At 39.2% G+C, this 18,474-nt stretch overlaps 1 protein-coding gene across 1 annotated transcript; it reads left to right on the top strand.

Annotated features, from left to right (window-relative positions):
- The first annotated feature begins 2,546 nt into the window (after positions 1 to 2,546).
- On the top strand, positions 2,547 to 5,165 carry LOC125298297. The gene is made up of 2 exons (XM_048248999.1): positions 2,547 to 2,953; positions 3,566 to 5,165. Exon 2 carries the CDS (start codon positions 4,077 to 4,079, stop codon positions 5,163 to 5,165), a length of 1,089 nt encoding a protein of 362 aa, XP_048104956.1. The 5' UTR covers positions 2,547 to 2,953; positions 3,566 to 4,076.
- The last annotated feature ends 13,309 nt before the right edge of the window (positions 5,166 to 18,474 follow it).

Genomic DNA, 18,474 nt, shown 5'->3' with positions numbered 1-18,474 from the left:
AGACACCAGCAAAGCTTTACAGGCAGTGAGATCAGCACTTAAATTAATCATTAAAAAACCCCAAAAAGAAGTATGTCTGGGAGCTGGCATTGTCCAGTGATGGGATGATTGTGATGAGTGTGCATACCAAAACATTAATTCCTGTGTCATTCATTCCAGGGGTATTGTGCAAACCATATTTTTGGGTGGGCACTGTGCTGAGCTGCATTTTCTTTTTTCCCGTCAAAAGTTTGGGGTCACTTAGAAATTTCCATTCCACTCCATTATAGACAGAATACCAGCTGAGCAGTTGCATTGTTTTTTTAATCAGGGCAGAAGTTTTCACATTACATTATGTGCTTACATACTACATAGGTATTACATTATGTACTTGCATGGATGGACAACTAAGTGCGCTGGGGCACAGACTCAGAGAGGGGTGGCACATAAACATAACACGTGAAAAGTAAAATACATATTACAATTTGTTACCCAAGCAGTCACTCTGTTGAACACTCAGAAACAGCCCCACCCTTACACTGAACAAATTCAATCAAAACTGTTCTGCTCATCTACCTCATGTGTACTTCGGTCTTACAGTTACAATATTGTTATTAATATATTATCATTGCACTGAACTGCCTTGTGCTATATTTATATTTAATCTTAAATGTTTCCTCTAGATTTTTTTTTTACCAGTGACGGGAGGCATAGAGGAAACACTGTTATACCTTAGTCTATACTGATATTGCACTATTCCCACCTTTTCAATTGTACATTGCATCTTGCCTGTGCATCTTGTATTGCATCTTGCCTGTGCTTGTTGAGGTGTCCACGACTATGGCAACCTTGACAGGGACAACAAGCAGGCGGACATCCTAATTGATCTTTGAGAGCAAAGATTAACCGGAGTCAAATTCCTTGTTTGTTTACGCAAACCTGCAATAAAGCTGATTCTGCCTTAGATTCAATACTAAATGTTGTGCCCTTTATAACTAAACTGTTTATTTTATATAGGCTAAAAAGGGTAGATGCAATGCAACAAGAAATAAAGTATTTTCAAGTAAAACAGTTGCCAATTAGAATACAGTTTTCCACCATACAGTATAGGCATATAATGATACACTACAATTTATGTGAATGGTTTGAAGAAGATGGATGGATAGACAGTTGGATGGAATGTGCCTTTCAGTATAGACCCTTTCATGGAATTTTCATGCGTCCTATTGTTGACGTCAGTTGGCCCCAGAAGGTTTCCGGTTTTAAACTTCAAGGCTTCTGATACATTGTAGCCTAACGGCAACGCATGGATGTGTCTGCTCAACGAAAATGTCAATATCGAAACGAGGAGCGTGTTGTTCTGTGGTTGGGTGTTACCTTAGACCAGGAACAAATTTACTGTCACAAATTAAGGTCTACCGTTTTCCAAAAGAAAACGTTCAGCGTGATGCTTGGATAGCTGCTGTCATCGAGATGGGTGGATACCAACAAGCAACTCAAGAATTTGCAGCATCCATTTCATATCAGGTAGGATTCATCGCTTACACAGAAAAGCTGATGTGTAGGCTATACAGTGCTCATTTAAATTAAATATGGTGTCAGTTTCATTTAGATAGCCTACCGTCATATGTAGGCTAAATTAGGCTACTTTAACGATACAATTAGCCTTTAGCGATACAATCGCGATAACATGGCGTTTGGCATTGCTTAGCAACTTCTAACTTACTGACATGCCGGGGTTATCCCGCAGCCATAGGCACACAGTTAAAACGAATACAGTGTAATACATTGACTTAGCATAGATTCATGAAGTTATAAAAACGAATACAGTCTAATACATTAACTTAGCATAGATTCATGAAGTCATTTCACTTAGCCACTTAAATTGTTCTAGCGATGCTATCGCGACATTGATAACACCATGTTCGGCCTTGCTTGTGTAACGGTGTTAATAAAGTGCTCCATATAGTTATTGTTAAATCCTGCTAAATGGGTCAAGACTTTTATTTTGGAATTATTCTGTACAGTAGTTGCATTGTGGGTGTCCTGCAGCAGAAGAGAAGTTAACTGCTGCAGGTAAGCTGGGCAAATGAGGGTCCGCATTAAAAGTCATTAAAAGTGTTATAAATTGTATTATATATGTCCTATATCTATTGTTAAAATCATTATGTATGTTCATCCACACAACTCGCGTTTCAGCGATGTTTTGTATTGTCTTGTAACTTTTATTTGGTTTTGTATTTTTCGGGTTGACCTTGAAGCACGATCATTATGGCTTTAGTGCAAATTTTAATATCACATTTATTTTGTTCAGGCGGACCAGATCTCACTGTCTTCCCTCATGTTGTATTTCCTGACCCATGCAGGTAACCAATTGTATTTGTTGTTTTGATTTTATGTTTCGTGAATGTTTTATGTTTCACTCGTAGCATGGCTAACATTCGCGAGCTAGAATGACTAGCCATTAACGTCTTTGTAGCGTTCTAAATGCAGTACCGCTGTATCACCACAAGAGTGGAGTGTTTACCTTTTATGAGCTGTTTTAGCGTGTTTTACTAATGAAAATAGATGAAGTAGTGTTTGTATTTGTATGTGGTATATCGAATTCACTCTCTGATTGAATGTTTGCATATTCTACTGTTTATATTTATTTTATCATACTGGATGATCACCCCCATGCTAATTAGAAATATAACAGATTTCAACAGATTAGATATATAAGTAGTTTACTTATACAGTTACATACATTTACACATTCACACTCATGTTTTTATGCCACATTATTCCCTTTTGGAATTTATTTTGTATTATTTTATTGACACACCTCACCTCATACTGGACCTGAAATGAAATAACCATATGCTTAGATACTTAGTGTAGTAGCCTAATAGAATTGTGTCTGAGAGCAGAAGAGAAGTGGAGGCGGACCAGATCTCACTGTCTTCCCTCATGTTGTATTTCCTGACCCATGCAGGTAACCAATTGTATTTGTTGTTTTGATTTTATGTTTCGTGAATGTTTTATGTTTCACTTTGTAGCATGGCTAACATTCATGAAAGCTAGAATGACTAGCCATTAACGTCTTTGTAGCGTTCTAAATGCAGTACCGCATTGTATCACCACAAGAGTGGGAGTGTTTACCTTTTATGAGCTGTTTTCATGGTTTACTAATGAAAATAGATGAAGTAGTGTTTGTATTTGTATGTGGTATATCGAATTCACTCTCTGATTGAATGTTTGCATATTCTACTGTTTATATTTATTTTATCATACTGGATGATCACCCCCATGCTAATTAGAAATATAACAGATTTCAACAGATTAGATATATAAGTAGTTTACTTATACAGTTACATACATTTACACATTCACACTCATGTTTTTATGCCACATTATTCCCTTTTGGAATTTATTTTGTATTATTTTATTGACACACCTCACCTCATACTGGACCTGAAATGAAATAACCATATGCTTAGATACTTAGTGTAGTAGCCTAATAGAATTGTGTCTGAGAGCAGAAGAGAAGTGGAGGCGGACCAGATCTCACTGTCTTCCCTCATGTTGTATTTCCTGACCCATGCAGACCAATAAACCTGCTTCATCTACCATCATCGTTTCCGAGTGTATCACCAGTAAAACACAACGCAAGTTACACTTGCAACATAGTAACAGTTATGCCTGCCGGGGTTACCCATCCCGCTACCATGTTATGCACATCTAGTGAAAACTAATGCTGTCTAGGCCCTAATACACGGACTTATGAAGTCAATGAAGTTAATGTTCATAAACGTCTTTACAGAGTTGTGTTTAAATAGTCACTTAGGCAGCTAGAGAAGTTTGACATAGATGGTCTTCAAAACACTACTAGGCCTACTGCATTTATTGATATATTTTTTTGTCTTTATGCAGGGAAGCCATCCAATGACCCTTTGAGTCCTGATTATGCTCCAACCCTTTTACCCCATAACCAAAAGCAGCCACAGTCACATACAAACAGTTGGCGAGATAACTCAGGAGATCATGGATGTACTGTATGCCTACAAGATTATCAATCACAATCTCATTGTGACATATCTGTTGGAACCGATCTATGTATGACAGAAATAGATAATTTGCAGAAGGAAAATGCTGCATTAAAAGACAAAGCGGAGACTCTTGAAAAACAATTGCAGGCGCTCCTCGGTGAGAAAGCAGAATTAGGCCTATTGGATTTAAACAATGACAAAATAATTCATTTTCACACTGGACTGCCATCGTCAAAGGTGTTTTTCACTTTGCTCACTTTCCTTACCACTGCCTGGATCCCATCTTCAACATTACTCACACCAGCTTTGCAGTTTTACCTGGTACTCATGAAATTGCGACTTGGGTTAACACACACAGATCTTTCCTATAGATTTCATTGTAGTGTTGGAACAGTCTCTGCAGTATTTCAAGATTGGCAGAATGTAATGGCTCACCGTTTGAAATGTTTAATTCACTGGCCTACAAAACAGGAAGTACAGAACAACCTGCCAGCCATGTTCAAATGCCATCCATTCGATTCTGTGAGGTGTATCATAGACTGCAGTGAAGTGTTTGTTGACCGGCCTACATCACTTGATGCAAGAGCTTTAACTTACTCCAACTACAAATCACACAACACCATCAAATTTCTCATTGCTGTCAGTCCAACGGGAGCAGTTACCTTTGTGTCTAAAGCATGGGGCGGTAGAGCCAGTGACAGAGTCATAACCCAGTCATCGAAATTAGAAGAGGGAGACATTGTTTTGGCTGACCGAGGGTTCAACTTCCCACAGTATTTTTCTTCCAAAGGTGTGCAGCTTCTTATCCCTGCTTCAACACGTGGAAGAACACAGCTGTCAGGGGCTGAAGTTACCAGGTCGAGGCAGATGTCAAGAGTTAGGATTCATGTTGAAAGAGCAATTGGACGCATAAAAAATTACCACATATTGCACAACACTCTCCCAGTCAGCCTTGTGAAAGGAAGATTGAATGACTCCATGTCAACTATAGACAAAAGAATACTTGTTTGTTCAGCTTTATCCAACTTGGATAAGCCTTTAGTTCATCAAATGTCTTTTTTTTGGTCAAAAAAGTGGACTCGTGTGAATTTTTCATTTGTATCATTTAATCACACTAGCAAAATACAACAATGCCTCAATAATATGTTAGATTACTAAATCAATGCTAAATATTTATTTTGTATTATATATTATTATTATTACACTACTTATAGTATGACTACATTTTAACACTGTATTTAATAATTTCTAATTTAGTAATATTAGCATTCATTGAGAATTTGGAATATTTTTGTGCAGTCTAGGCATTTCCACTGCTTATGCGGATGCCTTTTTAGGCCTAAACACTGCAGGTGGAATACTTTTTGACAGACTCTGCATTGTGTCACGTTTGTTTTAAGGCCTCTTTTACATGGGCACGTGGTCTGAGCCATTTCAAATTGTTTTTTGAGTTTTTGTGTGCAAATTTCTTTCAGTATGTGCTGTCTGTAAAACAGGTCAAGAGTTGGTTTGGTATGAGCCCAGTCTTCTTCAGAAAAGGGTATTCTCTGAACATGGCTCTCTTTTGTAGTCCAGACTACAAAGTATGATGTTTTAACATCACAAATTGCCATTTGCCCTTGTATTTGTGTGTAATATGCATGGCTTTTCTTAAGTTGATAATTAGCTTGGAGACAAAAATCTTGCCTACCTACTGCCTGACTTAGAGTCGCATGTGCATATTTTGCTGGGCATTTTATTTCAAGTACTACTGGAGTGCAGCACCTGCAATGCACCAACCCATCTGAGCTTGCTCCTAAGTGGGGATATTTGGGATTAACCACCAACCCAACTTCATAAACTTGAAGACCCTCATGACTGGCCGTCTGACTTGAAATAAATGCTGCTTTTGCCTTATTTTCATTGTCTCTACCCCAAGATGTAGCTGCTGTACCTTTAGTGGATGTGTACCCCATAATCTTTGATGTTACACTAACCTGAGCAGTTTTACATTTTACCACATCATTAAATTGACTGGCAGTAATTCTCCCCTCCCTGTGCTGAAACCATTGTTTGCAAGAGGACTGTCCCTGTGTACTTTCCTGGAGCTTTTTGCAATTGGACACATTAAACAATGATGGAATAGATTGCATTAGATAATCAAGCTGACTTTCAAGTTCAGGTGTTAAAAGGGAACAGTATCTCTCATTAAATAAATATGTAAGCGGCATTGGAACATCCATGGCCCCTTCTGCTGGTGCACTACTATCCATAACCTCCATAGCTGTGTGCAGGCCAAATCTGTCATCACTGTTCTCTCCCTGCTGCTCAGTTTCAGATGCACTGTCAGTTTCGCTATCTATGTGCAGACTCATAGTTGTAAACAGTGCACAACCTGGGATGTCCTCCTACAGCAAAATGCAAAATGGGAAAACAGTCCTTTTCCTGTTAGGCTAGTACCACAATAACTAAACTATTCTGTACTCTATAGTTAATCCTCCTGATGAAGAATACAGTATTTTTATCTAATATTTCTGAGTTACCTTCAAGGACTGTAATAGTTTGGTTGGTGATACTGCCAAGATTTCACGGGTGTGCATAGGCTGAATTTGTGCTGCTCTCCTTGTGGCTGGTTTAGAGAAGTCTATGTCTGAAACCAGTTTTGCCTCAATCTATATGAGACAGTATAGACACAGATTGGTAGAACTAAGCACATACTCTACTGGAATTGAAAGAAACCTCAGATGAATAGATTTAACACTCGTTACTTTCGCCAAACATACCTTTTTATTTGGACACAACCACATACACTGTTCAGATGTCACAGACGGAGAGTTTAAACCATTGTGGTAGTACTGCTCCACAGCCACCAGCATGGCCGCGACATGACTACACACTTCTCCTAGTCTAAAAATATAACAATATCGTTTCACAATTAGGCTACGTTAAGAACCAACCGAATATCATACAACATTTAAAAATGATTTGGTGTTCTTTACAGCCAGCTAGCTAACGTTAGCTCACCCAGCCATGCATGTACAATGTCCACTGATGATCTCACCATCCTTCTTCGCAACAAACCAGGCACAGTAAGTTTTGGAAAGTGTCTGGCCAGCTCCAACTTCGCCGTAAACGATACTATATTCATTTGAACTATATGAACACAGCTTTCGGACTTTACCGCTTAAGAAATGGTTGTAAGCTTCCAGGCTACGGTAAGCCTTTACGGCTTCCCTCGTATACACACATACAGTGTCAACGAGATAATGATACAGATCGGGATATGTAACTTCGGGCAAAAGCTTAAAATCGCTCGAAAACGTGTTGTCACGAAGCGTTTTGTTAAGAGGATCCGGTAAATACAAACCATTTACTGCTAACTTCTGTTCATATCTTATCTGTTCGTCTCTTGGGAGACTTAGAAAATATGAGCTTGTCATTTTGTTTATTAGAAGCTACATTACCGTTACATTTCCTGTTCCAACGGAAGTATGCTGGGGCCAAGAATCTTTGTTATTGTTTACGTACTTGAAACGGTCCATATCCTTGTAGAATAGAGAGACACAGAGAGAGTTGGCCTAGTTGAGCAGAAAGCAGTTGATACAGATGCAAATCAATTTAATTAGCCCATTGTGATGTCATAAGGCCAATGCAAAGTCTATGGGGAAAAATAAGCTTGTTTTTTGTTAATATCTCAAAAAGTATAAAGTTTACAAAAGTGAAAAATACATTGCTCAAGTGTCCTTTTCAAGACCTATGTTACAAAGTTTGAATGAAGTTTCTACGTTAAATGGTTGAAGCTGAATTAGACGCAGAAATTTTGGTTAGGAGAATAAGAAGAAGAAGAACAAGAAGACTTCGGATAACAGAACAGTGCATTTTCATGCACTTTAATTAGGAACACCTGTGCTTGTGCACAGGGCAGGGCTAAAGTTGCTTGGGCCCCGTGAGATGCCCCTTCCAATACATATATATATATATATATATATATATATATAAAAGTTATCCGTCGCTATGACAGATATCCGTCAACTTATTTCTTGTAGAGGCCATGGTATCATTGTAGTTCCCCAAGGAGGAAATACGTCTATCACTTTTATTTTGAAATTTGTCTTCAAAATAAAAGTGTCTGAAAGTGAGAGATATTAGACTAAACTAAATGTTGCATATTTGCATGTGAAAAAATAAATGTAGCCTATAGGCTATAACAAGTCTATTTGATGGAGAATACATGAAGTTTCACCATTAAGATTGGCAAAAGGTGAGGCAAATAGGCAGACATTATGGGGTGTTCAGAAACGAAAGCAATGATTGACATAATGCTGATGTCTTAAAAAATAAAAAAAACGTTCTAAATAGCCTCATTTGGAGTATTCCTAGATTCCATACAGGGCACAGATTAACATACTGTATACTGTAGGCTAATGTGAACACTGTTCCCACAACATTAGCCAGTTGTTTTAGACAAACTAAACAGCACAATCTGCATAATGCAGATTAAAACATTTGAAATCAACTTTGCACATGCAAACCTAGTCTATATTTTATTAGTGGGTTTGATCCAGCAAGCCCACAGCATGGCTCACCCACTTTTTGTACTAACTACTGCTCCTAGACCATTTGAGCTATCGATGCGGTTCAAACTCCAAAAATTCAGGCCCGAACCGGTGTAGGGAACTTGTTACTTTCGTGTCGCTGGCTGGTTTTTCGGCCCCATTGAAATGAATGGCGGAATGCTGGGCCTCTATGACATCACAGCACCTCATTACTTGCACCTGGAGGAGCTCTACTGCTAGATTTGATTACTTGCACCTGGCAGAGTTCTAAGCCATCTGGCAATGTCTAATGGGCTGGGCTGTCTGTGTATATGAAGGTGTGTGCATGTAACCTTTGACCCGTATGTCCGATTTTCATAAATGAGGTACCGTTGGAATCCTTGAATGAAGCCCAGTTCAATGCCTTGCCAGCACCAAGTGTAAAGGTCATGTAAAAAAAGATGGCAGAGCGCGATCTTTTTTTTAAAGTGAATCCATGTTCATACAGGTCATTTAAAAAAAAAAAAAAAACTTTTTCCCAGTCCATTCAGCCCAATTCAATGCCCAGCTAGCTCGATTCAAACTTAGTCATGTATACAGTTGTATTGATTATAACATTAAGAAACACACATTCATACAGATATTATGCACATCCACGCAACACTACTATTCAAGTTAAGTTACTCATCATTGCCCGGCAAGAAGTCCACAATCAATTTAATTATCTTGCCACGATCTGTGGAGCTTACAGACAACGTTAAATTACTATAGGTTCTGTATGCTATTTAAAGCCGACCTAACAATGAGTCCCTTCATGACGGTGTGTTGCCATGCATTATGGGTGCTGTGCTGTGATTCGACGGCTCGTCACCTGACCCACCAAACAACGTTGCTTAAACTGAACGTAGAGTAAAAATAAATCGCTACCAAGGCTCCAAATAGCAACACACTTACACTGTAGCATAATGAGGGTATCTACATGTAAACCGAAGCATTGAGAACTGTGTAAGTCTACAGGTAGTTTATTAAAAAGAAAAACAGTACCGTTCATGTCTCGTCCACATATACAGACGGGCGCCATCTTGGGAAAACAGAACTCTCTGGGATGTGGCGTAAATCCTATGCGTAAATCTCGCATGAAACCTTGTTGCCGGAACAGCAGGGAAGAGAATTGAACGCAACAGGATACACACGGAAGAGGCGGGTTATTCGAACGAATTTGAAGACATCGAAGAACGAACCCTTTTAGTTTGATGGACGTCCTTATCAGTCTATGGTCTAACTTATGAACGTGTTGGGTCAACGTCAACGATAAGTAAGTTAGGCTAACGTCTTCTGTTTTTGCACGTTGCGAACGAAGCTCTTCAGTTAGGCTACGCGCCCGGTGTAGGCTCCCTGTGAACTTGTTTGTTTGAAGTGCGTATGTATAGGCTGATATAGGGGAATCGATGCACAGTAGGCTACTTTGATTTCAACTTGGTAGTTGCCGTCTACACGATTAAAAAGCAAGCAAACAACACCTTGCAAATTGTCCTCGCGAATCGAACAAGTGATAGCCTACTTAGTTAAACATATAGCTATCTTCCGCCCGGGCTGAGGTTAATTCAGATTAGGCAAGCAGAGGTCGAAGTTTGTGGCAATCGCCTTGTTGTTTTGTACTTTTAGTTCAGTTTAAAACAAACAACTTAGTATCCAAACAACACCATTCAGATCTAAAACTTCGAAGAAAAAAGTCCACCGGGACATTCGCTTATATCTGTCAATATGAGCCCACTTCATGCTTTATGCGCAACATAGTCTCGCTTAGTAGTGCTTAATAACCTATACAAGAACATCTTTGGTTCCGAAAAAACCTTCACGACACTTTCATTACTATAGAAGCCCGTTTGCGCCACATAAAAAAAAATCTGATCTATGTTATCTCATTATTGTGAGATACTATCTCGTTATTCTGACATACTATCTCACAATAATGAGATACTATCTTGTTATTGTGAGATAGTATCTCAGAATAATGAGATACTATCTCAACGAGATAGTATCTCATTATTGTGATGTGCTGCTACTGGAAGAAACTGGAATCCATGCATTTCTACTGAATTATTTTTGGAATCTGATCCCTTATCATACCTGTTCATTCTTACTCGTCGCTCGACTTATCGTGACTAAATTCAAGATGGCTGCAAACGCTAAACTTCGTGAAGATTTTTTTAGGTCAATATCACACCGGAATTCTCCTTTAAAGGTGTGATTTGTAGGATTGTTACCGAACGTTTTGTAGGCAAAACACTGGTGAACGTTCTCAAGACTACCAGACGCGAGCCTCTTCTGGGTTGCCAGATGTAATGAAGACTTAGCCAACGTTAGTTGACCTGCAGCTGCTTTAACGTTTCTCCAACCATGACCCAGCTACACATTACGGAAACAGTGAAAACAAAAAATACCTCTCTAACCAGCGTAACATATTAGCTGAAGTTAGCGATGCAGATGAACTTTAGCCTAGGCTACCTGTTGTGGAGAAATATGGCCAGCTCTGCGCTAGACTTGATTTTCTTCGTTTGACGAAGACGTCACCATCTCAGGAAGCTCCTCCGATGTCCACTTAATTTGTTTCTTGTTTTAATTTTGGAAATTTGCCTGCCTCTCGTAGGCGTTCATGACTACTGACAGCTGTTGACAGTTGGCCTTTGCTAATTTGGCAACCCAAATAGGAGGACGCGCTAGCCCATTATTAATACGCTATTCTAGAATTAATCGTTCAAAACATAAACGAAAATTCCAAGAGATTCCGCCCCGTAACTCATTTTTTTTCATGGGTTTTACGGGTTAGAGTTATGTTGTCAAATAAGCCATTACTTCAATTCATCGTGTTTCCTTACTCTCTGACAATATATGGTGATCATTTTCGGAATGGTTACAGTTTATTTTCCATTATTTCTTACATACTGGACCTTTAATGAGGCGGAAGAAGATTGGGAACAAAATAGAACATTCAAGCATTGTTTTTGTTTTTCTTGTTAAAAGGGTATTCAAAAAGACATACAAGTGTAAAAACAATGGGGTATTGTTGATTGGGGATTTAAATTCTAAAACAAAGGTTATGTTCTTTACCAGAAAGAAGATCCCAGAAAGTTATAAAGTTCTGTTAATCAATCAATTGAAAGAGAGAAGACATTTAAATATTTGGGGATGTGGTTGGATGAAAGGCTTACATGGAAGTATCATATAGAGCATGTTGAAACAAAATGTAAAAAGGTTCTAAATCTAATGATCACTGGACAGTGTTGGCGAGCAGATAAAAAGTCTTTGATGTACATTTATACAGCTTTAATAAGATCTTCCATATACTATGGATGTGTAGTTTATTAGCCTAGAAATCTAGACGCGCCCCTAGCGGCAGGGCTAGTCTAGCAACTCTCCGTTGGCTTGTGAGCTCCAGAAATCGAAACTCAATCAGGCCATTAGGTGGGCTTAACATATTGATTGATGGCAGAGTTGCAACGGTTTGGCTTGAATTCCCTTCTACTTGAAAACAAATAAGATGGATGTTGCTTTTGGCGAACAGTGTGACACGAGTTAAGCTTTTATGAAGTTGGCAAACGTTTGAACTAGCCAACTAGCGGGCTGGTGGGAAACGATGGGACTCATAGCTGCCGCTGTCCTATTGCGTGCAGAGGGAATTTGAAAGACAACTGATTATCCTGCCCCTCGGACTGAGCACTGCGAACGGTGAGTGCCCAGACCCTACATTTTAATGTGGGTCTGGCTCGTCAGGCTAGTAGTTTATAGCTTATGTATACAAATGCTAGACCAGTGATATTCAACCGGGTCCCCGGTTATCAAAACAACCCCCACAAGTGCGTTATTAATAGAATCTGAAGAATCTCCACTCAGTCTAAGATATATTAAGTTGTCTCTAACATACTGGGTTAGGTTGATGGGAAGTGTTAATAATCCAGCAATATCAGTTCTTAGAGATTGCTGGGAGTACCAAAAAGAATCAAAAGGGTTTGGTTGGAACATTAACAGTGTAGCAGAACAATATGGAATTAAAGAACTAAAATTTAGTCCTTCACTGGTTCTAAGTGTGGTTCCCCCATGGATTCTCCCATCACCAGAGGTAAACAGTTAATTACTGAAAGGAAAGAAAGAGTATCCAAATGAGCAGTTGCAGCATATTGCCAGGGATATTTAAAAGCATCCTTCTATGGATGTTAAAATATATACTGATGGATCAAAAGATCCACAAAATGGGCATTGTGGTATTGGGATATATAAAAGAGAGGGGTATACACTAGTGCTGTCAGTTAAACACGTTATTAACGGCGTTAACGGAAACCTATTTTAACGGCGTCAATTTTTTTATTGCGAGATTAATGTTCATTTTGGTGTAACAAACTTTGTAGTTTTTTCACATGCTGTTGCAACAACTAGTAACGTTAGAACAACTACAACACCACAATCGATCTAGCCAGACCGAAACTAAACAATGCGACTGATCTAATGGAATGGAACAGAACGTTGCATGTGCTGCATACACGCCCCCTTTTAGGGGGAAGATGACTGATATAATGGAAATCTATGCTGCATCAAAGTGGAGAGCGAAACGTGCTTATAGTAAACTTACTAAATCTTGAAACAAACATGAATAAAATAAGGTTGGTGTAAGAGTTATCTGTGTGTGTATGGGATTAATGTGACCATGTTCCTATGTTTTGCTCTCTCCAGTTTACTAACAGGAGAGTCACAAATGTATCGATAGGCACAGTCAAACTGCCCGTGGCTGACTAATTAACTTCAGCAAGCTTAACTTTACATGTCATAACATCAACTAAACATAAGTCACACATTCATTCTATCACTTGTAATATGAACGTAGCCTATTTCCTACAACTAGGTGAGATAATTGGCTAGCTAGCAAGCTAACCGTTTTGCATGGGATATTATGTTAAGTGTACATGCTAAATTTGTATAATACATGGGGTATTGCAAACGAATAAGGTTGGTAATGTACATCGTTTCGACATGAGTAAGTTACATAAACACAATTCTTCATAACTGCCGTGTTAGTAAAATGATTGAATGTCCTGTGAATTAATAACTAGATGTAACGTCTACGTGTGATTACTAGCTGTCTTTCAATGATATAATGTTAACATGTTTTCCGCTAAAATGGGGCGTGATGCAGATCAAATGTATCTTTATGATGATGCACCGTAGCCTACGTAAAGGCATGCTGCACACACTTGGTTGGGCTAACGAACCGGCCAAAGAGTAGTAGCCTAGGGCTGACGATTAGTTGTGTGCCGCCAAAGATTTTTTCACCGTCACTTGTTCTGTTATCAACATTCCTCTTTGGCTGCTACTATTTGCGATGCACTCTGCTTTCGACATTCATTTACATTAGATTCCTAAAAAGACATTTACAGAAAGGTCATTTTTAATCACTAATTAATGTATAACATGATTACAGTCAAACACAAAGGGAACAGGCACAGTTGGGTAACTAATTCTAGTGTCGTTTTCTTACGGGGATAAACAGTGACAGGTTACCGGGGACCTTTTATGCTAACCTTCAAAATGTAGAAAGTAGGTTACGTGCAGATCTTTTCATCACAGTCATTGACAAGGCTTGGCTGCGTGCACAGGACAGAAAATGGAGATTGTGATCATTATTATTGTAGGCTACAGACTACCTCCTTTATTCCTTGAATGGAAATTCAGGTTATGCTGGTGTGTCTGTGTCTGTCAATATCAGGCGCAGTTTATTTTAGCAGATTATCCATTTAGAATTTGTAGCCTGACTAAATCACTCTGTGCGTAAAAAGACGCTACTTGCAGTCCAATCAGCTTGAATGAAACCACCCGAAATCACTACACAGCACCTAACATAATGACAATTTTTGTTAGACTTTTTTAAAAATTATTATTAGACTCTTATATCGTAATATCCCATGTGAAAACGTGCGTGAATAGTTGGCCTCTGGAATTTTCAAAATTGTCTCGGGGAACCCAGCCCGAAACCAGCTTTTTTTGGTTTTGTTTTTTTCCACCCCCACTTTCAAACTCGTTCCGGCGCCGCTGGTGGCAGTGCACCGCTAAAATGGGGCGTGATGCAGATCAAATGTATCTTTATGATGATGCACCGTAGCCTACGTAAAGGCATGCTGCACACACTTGGTTGGGCTAACGAACCGGCCAAAGAGTAGTAGCCTAGGCTGACGCATTAGTTGTGTGCCGCCAAAGATTTTTTCACCGTCACTTGTTCTGTTATCAACATTCCTCTTTGGCTGCTACTATTTGCGATGCACTCTGCTTTCGACATTCATTTACATTAGATTCCATTCTTTTCCATACAACTCCGCACATCAGCATCGCACTTTGCAGCCATGTAAATTCAGTTATATTTGGTCGCTGCTCCATAAAATCCATTGTTCATCCAGTGTTTGCCTGTTAAAAACTTCGGGGTTGATGAGTAGTGGCAAGCAAGCGCGCCGGAAGCACCGGTGCAGGGGGTGCGAAAGCACTTTTTGGGGGTGGGGTGGGGGTGAAGGGCAGTTGTTGACCACAACACCGACACGGCATCGCTCAGTGGTTCCCAAATGGGGGTACGTGAAGGCACTTCAGGGGATACGTGAGATTTTAACCATTTCGAAGCCGATTGATGCAAAGTGCGTCAAAAAACACACCCTTTCTTCTCTGTTACATTGCTCCGCAACTGTTCCTAGCAGCGAGAAGCCTTAATTGCGTGACAGAGCAGAAGTGGGGCTTTCCAACGAGATCACGCACTTGTCTGTACGTTAAAGTATGAAGATTTAAAAAAATCATGAAATTAAATCAAATTGCATCATATTTACAGTCTCTGCGTTCACCTGCGCACCCATTACTCTTGTTTGAATTACTTGCAAACCCGTGAACGCATAGATATGGCAAGCATATCAGATGAAAGAGGAGACACGGGGCTACCCATTGGTACCAAGTATGTCGATCCTTCTGGCTTATGAAAACAGACGAACTGACTGCAAAATAATAACGTCATGTACAAAAACCAACTGCACACCCATTACTCTCGTTTGAATCGCGGACCTGTCATCGGATAGATATGCCACGCATGTCGGATGAAAGAGGAGACACAGAGCTATCATTTGATACCAAGTACATCCTTCTGGATTATAAAACAGACGAAGTGACAGCAAAATAATAACTTCATATAGCTCGACTTACCTCACCTTTTTCTCTGTTTTTGTGGCAAAGCATGTTTATAATCCAACGCTATTGTGTGTTTCTCTATGGCAAAGAATGTTCATAATCCGGTTTTGAGATACTAGCAAATTCCTGCATGGCATTCAATTCAAGGCTCACATTGCATCCCAATTTGTTCGACAAAGAAACACCATTTTTGCCTTTACTATGTTCATGGCAATGCAGTAAAACGTTGTAGAGAATCATGCAAACACAGGCTTACACGTAAACTCGGGTCAAGTCAGGTCAGATCAGTTCGTGTTACAGATATGGAGCGCAGAAAGGTCATTTTTAATCACTAATTAATGTATAACATGATTACAGTCAAACACAAAGGGAACAGGCACAGTTGGGTAACTAATTCTAGTGTCGTTTTCTTACGGGGATAAACAGTGACAGGTTACCGGGGACCTTTTATGCTAACCTTCAAAATGTAGAAAGTAGGTTACGTGCAGATCTTTTCATCACAGTCATTGACAAGGCTTGGCTGCGTGCACAGGACAGAAAATGGAGATTGTGATCATTATTATTGTAGGCTACAGACTACCTCCTTTATTCCTTGAATGGAAATTCAGGTTATGCTGGTGTGTCTGTGTCTGTCAATATCAGGCGCAGTTTATTTTAGCAGATTATCCATTTAGAATTTGTAGCCTGACTAAATCACTCTGTGCGTAAAAAGACGCTACTTGCAGTCCAATCAGCTTGAATGAAACCACCCGAAATCACTACACAGCACCTAACATAATGACAATTTTTGTTAGACTTTTTTAAAAATTATTATTAGACTCTTATATCGTAATATCCCATGTGAAAACGTGCGTGAATAGTTGGCCTCTGGAATTTTCAAAATTGTCTCGGGGAACCCAGCCCGAAACCAGCTTTTTTTGGTTTTGTTTTTTTCCACCCCCACTTTCAAACTCGTTCCGGCGCCGCTGGTGGCAGTGCACCATAGACTGTAGGCCTATAAAATGGCAATGCACTCATGTTGAAAAGTTCCTTATTTTCAACTGAACTCAAAGATAATGAATATAGTATGAATATAATATTTTCTGTTTGTTATGCCCTTTATAATGTGTGTAGGTTTCACATTTTGTGCATGCACTTCTGCAGTAGCATTTATTTCAGTTTATATCAGCTATATTTCTGAAGAATAAATTGTTTTGCCTCAGGTCTGCTGCACATCTTTTGAAATTTGATTTGAAATAATCAAATAGACCTATGTCTTAAAGTTCAGTTAATAAAGTAACTTGCTTTGCTTTCATTTGAATCCCAATCAAGATAAACAATAATAATTGAATTTATTATAATAATAATTGCTTTATTGTTAATATGGACTCCTGGAAAGTTCAGAAATGCAAAATAATAGAATTTCTATCATATATGATAAAATTTGCGATTAATCGTGATTAACTATAGGAATTCAGCGATTAATCGTGATTAAAAATTTTAATCGTTTGACAGCACTAGTATACACTAAATATGTTTTTATCTGTATACGCTATTGAAATGACTGGGTTAATAACAGTCCTTAGGTGGATTGAAGAGGTTAAACCATTGAGAAATGTAATCTGTACAGATTCCCTGGCAGGTTTACATAGTCTAGATACAGGTCACTCTTCAAGGGAAGATTTGATTATTGAAATTAATTATTTGTTACTACAGCTCAGGAACCTTGGAATCAGTATTCAGTTTTGTTGGGTTCCAGCTCATATAGGCATTAAAGGTAATGAAGAGGCAGATACAATTGGCAGGTCAGGGTGCTCCTAAGGGGAGGCTAGGCACTTGGTGGTGGGACCCTATCACTGCATGTTTGCTGTGCTTTATTGTGCTGTGCCATGCTGTGTGTTGCTGTGCTGTGCTGTGAGCTGTGCGCTTCAGTGCACTGCTCACCGCAGTCTGCGTTAAACAGAAACTCACTTCACTCTGAGTGTGCGTGCACGTGTGTTTGGTGTGGATCTTGAAACACACCACATGGCGTGCGTGCCTCCCTTAGGTAGGTCTAGCTACCTTTTGAGTGTTTTGTGGACTGTCAGCCCTCACTTGCCTAGACTCCAGACTATGATCCGTAAGATCTAATTTTAAGAAGGTGTGTCATATTTAATCATCAATACATTTAATAAATATATTTAATAAATATATTTTTGTATTTTCCTTAACCTATGCGAGTCTTTCAGGTTTCTTCATCGTAGCGGATCTTCAGTTCCCAATTACCTTTTCCTTTTACCATCAATAAACTTCATTCAAATGGTATTCACGTCTATTGCGTCATTTGAACCTGTGTGGGTATTCTATTAGGAGGTTACCTTGGTATTTCCCTGGGGGGGTAATTACAGTGGTTCCCCTGAGGTGGCGTAGTCGGGACTATTAATTGGGGTACACATTTTTCTCCTCCCCTTATACTGCTCTGTCACATATGCATGATGTGCCAAGTGTGACAGAATCACGTTTCTGTCATGTTTACATAAAATATTTAATCTACACAAATATATTTATTTACTTACTTTCACTACAACACACTTTTATTACATATTACTTCCTCACTATTGTCGCTTGAAGTAGTTCGCTGGCTTAGTGACCAATTGACTAGCCAATCAGGTGTGGTGGAGGTCATGAGCTGGAGTCTCGCTTTAAACAAAATAGGAAGTGAGCTGTCAAACCGGTGGGAGATTGCTCGAATGACTGTTTACTCTTGGGATGAGTTTCAGACATCT

The sequence above is a fragment of the Alosa alosa genome, chromosome 7 (assembly GCF_017589495.1).
Source record: "Alosa alosa isolate M-15738 ecotype Scorff River chromosome 7, AALO_Geno_1.1, whole genome shotgun sequence".
Lineage (NCBI taxonomy): Eukaryota > Metazoa > Chordata > Actinopteri > Clupeiformes > Clupeidae > Alosa > Alosa alosa.
Note: the sequence above shows the minus strand (reverse complement) of the source record. Positions and strands in the feature narration are given on the sequence as shown.